Genomic DNA, 8,902 nt, shown 5'->3' with positions numbered 1-8,902 from the left:
ACATTTGGTTGTTTAGGAAGAGAGAGAGAGAGTTTTGAGATGTGAGAGATTTGTGACGTTTAGCGTGTTTGGAGTGTGCAGTTAATGTGTTGTCTTGTGTAGTTAATGTGTTGTGGATAGTTTTGTGTTGTGTGTCAGAACAATGAGGCGACTGCTGTCTCCAGGTAGAAACAGCAGTGACACACCTGCTGCTGTCAGACCTGCAGGTATCAGGCTGTGATGTTTCCTTTATAGTGGACAGAAATATTTGCAGTGGCACAAATAATTTGTGGCATCTTATTGAAGAACAGCTGATTGTTCTGGAAATAGTTTGAAATGGTTATTTAAAAAAGGTAAAAGGTAAATGGCTGCAAATAGCTTTGTTGTGTGCAAAACTTGACAATTTATAATTTAAAGTTATGAAATATGATTCATTAAACATGTTTGTGGTTGTTACAGTAAAAAAAATATAACTTCTTCTACTCGGATTTTATGTTTTTGGTCTGATTTTAGATCAGTTGTGTTAATACAGTAGTCAAAATGAAAACATAAATTCAGACACGTGAGGTTGTGCTGATGAGACCAAACAAGGTAAATAAATCGTTTTTAAAGGTGAAATGTGGAGGAAACATCAAAAGTAGTTAAAAATGGACAATTATACTCTGGACCCCAGAGGGTTAAACATTTTTTTAAAGTAACACAATAGTTACTTTTCAAGTAATTAATTACTTTTAGAATCTGGTAACTCAGTTACCAAGTCAGTTACTTTTTTGAAGAAGTAACTAGTAACTATAATTAATTACTTTTTCAAAGTAACTTGCCCAACACTGCTAATGACTAATACGGGAAGCAGAGCATTAGACGGGCCGACCTTCTTCTGGCTGTAAGAAGATGTCAGTCATAAACTCTGGGTGGACTTTAGAAAAGGACGTCCTGCAGAAACAGTCATAACATGGATGTTGGTCACTGCGCAGTCCAGTCTTTATTACTCTGCACCATCAGTCAGTCCCAGCAGACCGCTTCCAAAACCTGATCACTTCCTGTTTCAGTCCCAAACAAACAGCCGAGCGCACGGTGGACGGTCCTTCCTCCTCCTGATAATGCTTCCTGCTCCTCCCGACGACTCCTGACAGAAAACAAGTCGGCTGCAGTCTGCCACTTTAATGTAGCATGAAGTAAAGTGTTGCGTGGCTTCACTTATAACTCCTCTAAAGTTATGGTAGAAAGAGAGTCAGCTGATTCAGAAGGACGTCCTGCTCAATGTGGAGCTGGACCTGAGAAACCTTTCTCCTGTCAGTGTTCATTAAGATGTCATACTGTCAATAAAAGACGAGAAATAAAAAAAAGGCTCCAGCATCCGCGTTCACGTTGGTGTTCAAGTCCAAAAACGCGAGTTCCTCTAACGTCCACAGTCAAACAGGAAGACCTTCATCCTGTGGAGGTTCTTCTTCCATTTACTTGTTTTTGTTCAAACAGAGAAACAAAAGAAAGCTTTTCATTAACAGGAAAGAAGTGATTTGAACACTGAAGACCAACATTTTCCTAAACATCCAACAAACTGTGTTTATTGGTGAATTTGATTGTGTCTGAAAGCAGAAGGTAGAAAAGTTCTCTCAACCAGTGTCACATTCAGGCTCACAAACACTTCTACTGTTTCCTAACACTTTGTGTGACAGACTGTTGGACCTGAACTTGCACATCTTCTCTCTCCCAGAACCTCTCAGTCCTCCAGCAGGTGCTCTGAGGCAACTGCTTTTGTGATGCAGTACAAATAAAACTGAATTGAACTGGTGCACTCTGCTCTGTGAATAGCTAGTAACCAATCTTAACTGTGCTGACTCAAGCTGTGGACACAGAGCTTTGAAAAAGCGTCTTTTTTGTTTCAGAACCTGCAAACTTGTTGAAATGGCTGCTTGTGTATTAGCATTTAGGTTCTTCATTAGGGATGGGTATTGATAAGATTTTCACGATTCCGATTCCATTTTCGATTCTGTTTAACGATTCGATTCTTTATCGATTCTCTTATCGATTCTTTTTAAAAAAGGAGAACACTAAGGTCAAATAGCTTAGAACTTTGTTTTATATCTTCTCTTTGAACGAGATAGAAATTTAGGAGTAACATGGAGTAACCAACAGTGACATCTTAAGAGATCCACAGCCCACGGCTTTTCAATGGGGTGTCACAGGGTCCCCAGGAAAAAAATTGTAAATGTAAAATAATAAAATAAATATTCTTCTGTAGCAATAAAACAAGAATATCCAGTAATGTTCCTGCCTACAATTAAACACATTCACTTACCTAAAATCGGGGCATCTGCTGTGGCAAACGGCTGCAAGCCTTTGACCACAAACTGAGTCACTGCTCGGTGACATTCGTCTATCCTGGCCTGAAAGGAGACGCTACGGTAGACTGTAGCGAGAACTGCCAGCATCTGAGCGAGACTCTGTCTGTCTCTCTCATCATGGTCACCTAAATGCACAGTAATGGCAGGTTTGTAATAAGGCAGATCGCGCTAACATAATCTGCACTGTTAGTTGATTATTTACCTGCTGCATTAACGGGAGAGGACGTGCAAACGTTACCGCTGCTGCTGGGTTGAGATTCACGAGTCCGGAGCGGAATTAAAAACACGACATTCATTTAAGGTCATCGCGTGTTTTGTGAGCAAATGCTTTTGTATATTCGTAGTGTTTCCTTCCTTAAATGAAATATCTACTTTGCAAGTATTGCAAGTTGCCCTGTTGTCATCCGTTCTCGTAAAGTATAACCAAACTTTTGAGCGTTTGAGCCGCTTAGGCGCCGTGTTTCCTGCCAGGTAAATGACGCTCCGCAACGTGGTGACGTCATTCGGGGCGACTGGACTCGATAAGGGAATCGTTTGCAAAAATGGCAAACGATTCCAAGGAATTGAAACAGTGGGAACCGGTTCTCAACAAGAACCGGTTTTCGATACCCATCCCTATTCTTCATGTATGAACTCTCCGACTCTTTTCTGGACTTGCCCCTCTGCATGTCTAATCCAAACCTGGTGGATGTTAAAGGGTTAAAATACTGCCTCTGATTCCTGGTGCCTTGCTCTTGGGTGACTGTTACACCGTCAGCGCTGCAGACAGGAGCCCAGTGATCTGAGCAGCAGTACGTACGGACAGACTGCAAACGTTCACCTAAAACACAGAAGCTCAAAGCTTTTTAAGGACGTAGTGAAACCTGCAGATCCGACTCCTGTTTTCTGTCTTTGGCTGTAACTCAGACAATACTGACTCAGCACAGAAGCATTTATATCAATCATCACTCACACTGACAGAACACACAAAGAGCGATGCTGATAATCCCCACGATGACGGTAATGATGACGATGACAGCTATGCCACCTTTAAAAAAACACAATAAAAAGAGTGTGGTGTTAGTTTTACTGATCACATGTCTATCAGTGTGGCAGAGGCTTGTTCTGCTCCGAGGACACAGCAGAAGAAACAAAGATGGCTGAGCCTTCTAGAAACATCCTGATGCCCTACAGGAGAATATCGGTGTTATTGTTAGTGAGTCTACATCAGAGGTGTCCAACTCCAGGCCTCGAGGGCCGGTGTCCTGCAGCTTTTAGATCTCACCTTGGGTCTGCACAGCTGAATCACATGAGTAGTTCTTCACCAAGCCTCTGGAGAACTTCAAGACATGTTGAGGAAGTTATTTAGCCATTTGAATCAGGTGTGTTGGACACGTCTAAAACCTGCAGGACACCAGGCCTCGAGGCCTGGAGTTGGACACCCCTGGTTTACATCATTACACAAGCTGGTATTAGAACAGATCTAACATGAATGTAAAGTTTATTATATCTAATAAAAATGTACAATAAGAATAAATAAAGTTTGGCAGCTACACTCTGTGAACTGAGCTGGTGTTTCGTGGTCCTTGTGACTTTAACAGTGAGATATTACTGGCTTTTAAGTACCTGTAAACAAAGTCCCGGCAGGTGAGACGTCTTTAGTTGTTGTCTGACATTCGCCCGAGGTGGGATTACAAATTCTGCACGTTACAGTTTTTAATCCGCTGATGTTGGCTTTGCTGAAGACGCTGAATGTTCCATTCCTGGTGTTATTATCAGTCTTTACTTCCAGTGGCTCCAGGATGGTTTCGTTCCCCTGGTCGTCTGTGGAGAGCCACGTCACCTCAGGTTCAGGATAGCCCCCCACCGTGCTGCAGGTTGCTGAGGCCTGGCTTAGCTCGATGTTTGGTTCCTGGAAGACCGCTGGAAACAAGTCACAAGTAGTTTAGCAGGATGTTTTGGACTGTACAAATGTGTTTGAGCATGTGATTAATTTATCAGCCTGTGATGACCCACAGGAGTTAACGGCGTCTGTGGGTCTTCACAGGCTGAGGACCCACAGACGTCTGTAGGTCACAAAAACATCCAAGCATCCAAACCCAGTCTGGTCCTTTCACAGGAAACAGAGTATAAGACACGTCATTCTCTTCATTTCTGGTCAATTTTGTACCTTTTCAATTATTTGTGGGTCAGTTTATGATTTCAACATAATGTAACATGATGCACTGTTCACCCCACCTGCCTCCACCTGGAATTTTACACCTGTGTGAGTCCAGATTGATGGTGAGGAAGAAGGATATCAGTGAGTCTAGAGATCAGATTACACTTTAGTTTTTAGCTCTAAGTTATTATTTTTATGTTGTTATTTTTAGAAACTCACACAGATCCACAGGCCCAAACCTGAACAAGATTATCTAATATTTTACTTTAGGAATTTAACAGGAATGTTAATCAGCTTTTGTTTTGCAGAGAGAAGTATACAGACCTGCTACATGCAGGGTCTTCTGACAGATATTCTCCTTTGAATCATCTGAAATAAAAACAACTTCAATGAAGGTCCGATCGTGGTCCAGCATCAGGTTCCCAATCAGGAGAGAGAAATTTCCATCCTCTAATTGAGAAAGGAAGATTGCAGTCCTGTTCTGAAAGGATGAGCTCTGATAAAGAAAGTCTTCTTCTCCCTTCACATAGACGTGGGCCACAGTGGGATTGCTGCTGCTGTCCATCCCCTGCCAGTAGATGTAAGTTTGCTCACAGACAAACCTCTTAGTAAGTTTGTGCATGCACGGCCAAAGGAGCGTCTCTCCAATGCTCCCATTGATGGTTTGGCAGCAGCAGAGGTGCAAGGAGGACTGTGACGAAAGACAAAAAGATTCATTCACTCCAAACGAGCAAATTCAGCGCATTCATCAAAAACAGGCACAGGTCAAAGTTCACCTGACCCCATGAGGCTAAAGCAGAGTCGAAACGGCCTTTAATGTTCACTGCTAACATGATGGAAACTAACTTTGTACATTTAAGCTTTTCCAGTCTTTTCCTGTTTATTAAAATGTTGCCCAGACCACAAGTGACTGAAAGAATGAGAGAATAGTCTAAAATGTTCACTGACGTGCAGCCTGCTGCCTTCCTGGCTGAGCAGCAGACTGCACCTCTGAAGTTTGTTTACTGGTATTGGTTGTTGTTCAATTTTGCACCAACCAGGGAATTGTGGGGCGGGGTGTGAAGTTGACCTCGTAGAGAGCAACTACGCGAGATGTGGAGAGAAACCCAACAGATGTACAGCAAACGAGCAGGGTTCAGTTTGAAGGTGATAAATACTTATTATTTAAAATGCATTTGTTTCAAACTGTTTCTGTCAGAGTATTATTGTATTACTAATAACAGCATGTTAGAGGCTAGCAGTGTTAGCACAGGTACCAGCTGTAGCTGTGTGTTACTATGGTAACGTGTGCTGATGTTGTAAGTCATGAAAAGCTGAAATGAGTTTAAAAGCGTCATTGAGTGAATGGACTGAGCGTGCTCCCTGGAGTACAGGACCAGGGGAGTTTTTTTCCTGGGTGCAGCACAGACCAGCCCAGATGTTGACTTCCTCTGTGGGAGTTCGGTCGCTGTCGCTTCTCATCCTTTGCTTTGTGGTTGCAGTACAACAGTGTGAGAGTATTCTGCTGTCTGAGAGTCTGAGACAGTCTTTCCTTAAGTGATTGTGATTATTCAAAGTGTTTGCAAAGGAACTGACACGGACATTTATTTAATATAGTTATTTTGTTTATTCTGAAACCTCATTTCTCTTTCTTTTAACTACAGTCCCTTATTTTGGTGTTGTGTGTGAGTTTGTTTTACACGTCAGGTGTTTGTGAATAGCCTGACTCACTGTTTCAGTGAGGCGTAACCACAAAGTCGTATTTCATCAGTACTACAGGTTGGTACAGCCACCAAATTAAAGGGCCCCGCCCAAAGTACTGCAACACTTTTATGCTATCTGAATACTAGCTAGCTGGGTCGGGTGCTACAGGGACATGTTGTAGGAATCGCATTGAGCACATACCTGTTACATACCTGCTGTCTGATTGCACTGCAGGGTTTCTGATTTTTATGCCTGGGTTTACAACCATTACTTAAGATTATAGTCCGTCAGTTACAGCTACTACACTGAATTACAGATAACGAACTATAACACAAAATGTTCATTTAAAAAAGGCCATTTTAAACAATGATGACTTATATTCTTTCTCTTCCAAGCTCTTTGCAACTGTTATTTGGAAAATAATAATATAATAAATAATAAGGTTTATTAAACTACACTGGCACAAACCAAAATGAGAGGAGGGACGATCACACAGAGATCAGGAGCAGAAACTCCATCGCGCCCCGCGGGGAGAACAAGAAGCTTTGGTGAGACTTGATCAGTGTCTGCAGGATGTTCAGTCCATCAGTGGATACTCGGGCACTGCGTCCTGATAAAGCACCATTTGGCTGTAAGTCACTCCAACTACAAGCTCCAGTGATGTTCTCATAAACAGTGATAGCAGCTCTGACAGCAGATTGCAGACTGTGGTGCCGTTTCCTCTTTCAGACGCCACTCTGACTCTCGCTGTGGCTTCTGGTCACATGTTATCAAAGGTTATGTTCACGTTACTGTCTGAGTGCAGTTTACTGCGACTCACAGATTTCTTTTTCCCATCAGGGATCGTCTGCGTGACACTTGGCAGCTACAGGATCCGAATAAATCATTTTATCTTGGATGAAACTCTCCGGGAAACTTTTTTTCCCAGAGGAGTAAAAACCAGAAAGCAGAAGTCTGAGTGCCACATGTTTCGATAGATCGCCGTCAGACCTTCTTTGTTGCCACTATCCGATCAGACAGGAAATGAACCTGAAACTGTGGATATTTGTTCTGCAATGTTTCATGTAACACATAAAAAAGCAAAGAAAACCAGGAATGTGGTTTATGACTGTGTGAAAGGTCAAATGTGAACTGAAACATATCTGACGAATTCAAGTAGCCGAACAGCACAAAGACTCGATCTGATGGTACAAATGTGGCAGAGCTGCTTTAACCTCTCACACCCTGAATGGTCGGCTTAGTTTCAGTCATAAGGACAAATAATTGTGTTACAAAAATACTCTATTTAAAATAAAAAGGTAGAGGCTATGAAATGTACTCAGAGTAAGAAAGTAACTTGTAGCTCTTTGAAGGATGTTTCTACCAGCTATTTTTTTGCAAACCTAACTGAACCTTGTGCTATATTAATATAATAAATGTGTGTGATTGTAGGGTCCACCTCAGGCTGAGAGATGGAAGACAGGACAAAGACATGCTGTGAAGTGATTCAGTGCAGAGAGGTCTGTTAACACAGTGAGTGAAGGTGTGTGGCAGCATCCAGTACCAGTGGCTGTGAGGAGTTATCACAGCCAGTGCTAATGCTCCCAGGTTTGAAATGAAATAGAAGAAGGTGAGAAAGAGAACACCTACAGCTGGCAAAGGAACAACATCACCTGAGAAAGAGGAGGAGAGCTGAGTCCGAGGAGAAGGCTGGAGCAGCTGCTGGTGTGATCGATCTGTGCTTCTTGCCAGGGAAAGTTAAGGTTTGGTGTTACCAGTTTATCTCATGTCATCGCCTCATATAGCCGCTGAAGCTGTGTGACATCACCATGACATTAGTCCTGAAGCCACCGCGTCAGCAGACCGAGGCATTCGAAATGCCAGCATACAGGTCCGTACAGGATGGAGGTGGAACGCAGCCCAAGCAATAGACTGCAGAGAGGCTGAGGGTTTCACTCAACCTGGCAGAGCTGGCTAAAGATGGGGGGGAGGGGGGGGGGGGAACTATAAATATGGCCCAAAGCCACCAAGAAGGAGATCTCATCATCTCTGAAATAAATGGAGTTTTTTCTGCCTGTCCCGTTTGGCTCTTTTGCATCAGAATTATTGTCTAAAGGCGAAGAAAGATGCCCAACGGATTTACTTTACCAAATAGACCATTATGACAAGGCTGGGATGGTCTATTTGGTTCACCTTTTATTGTTTATTTTATTTTCACTTGCTACATACAGGACAGACATGAGTGGGGGAAAGAAAGAGGGAAAGAAAAACAGCGGAGAAGAGGGACGGGGATAAAGGGCAAAAACCAACAAAACATACAGACAAAATACATATCAATCACCTGTTTGGTTTTTTCTATCCCATTCGGTTCTTTAGCCATCAGAATTGTTGTCTGAAGACCAACAAGGAGACCCAATGGATTTACTTTACCAAATGGATCATCACGGCTTTGCCGTATCGGTCCATTTGATCGACCTTTGTTATTATTTATTTTATTTTCAGACGGGACAGACATGAGTGAGGGATAGGAAAGGGAGAAAGAAAGAGGAAGGAAAAGAAAAACAGAAGGGGAGAGGGACAGTGAGAAAGGAAACTTAAAAAGAGAAAGAAGAGAAAACAAGCAAAACAACATACTAAACACAACACCATCACATTAATCAAGTGTAAACAGCAGTAGACACTAAATATTGAATGTTGTTGTGCAGCAAGCAGGATCGACAGCGCACAGTGTGCTTGGAAATAGCAGCCAAGAAAGGTGTAGTTTATGTCTATGAAC

At 42.4% G+C, this 8,902-nt stretch overlaps 1 protein-coding gene across 1 annotated transcript; it reads right to left on the bottom strand.

Annotated features, from left to right (window-relative positions):
- Window positions 1–675: 675 nt before the first annotated feature.
- On the bottom strand, window positions 676–8,299 carry LOC146501165 (ICOS ligand-like). The gene is made up of 4 exons (XM_085135635.1): window positions 4,789–8,299; window positions 3,930–4,226; window positions 3,277–3,351; window positions 676–1,436 (listed from the first exon to the last, which is right to left on the bottom strand). The coding sequence occupies exons 1-4, from the start codon at window positions 5,084–5,086 to the stop codon at window positions 1,408–1,410; spliced, it is 699 nt and encodes a 232-aa protein (XP_084991761.1). The 5' UTR covers window positions 5,087–8,299; the 3' UTR covers window positions 676–1,407.
- Window positions 8,300–8,902: the final 603 nt, after the last annotated feature.

Source organism: Neolamprologus multifasciatus, chromosome 16 (genome assembly GCF_963576455.1).
Source record: "Neolamprologus multifasciatus chromosome 16, fNeoMul1.2, whole genome shotgun sequence".
Taxonomy (NCBI): domain Eukaryota; kingdom Metazoa; phylum Chordata; class Actinopteri; order Cichliformes; family Cichlidae; genus Neolamprologus; species Neolamprologus multifasciatus.
Note: the sequence above shows the minus strand (reverse complement) of the source record. Positions and strands in the feature narration are given on the sequence as shown.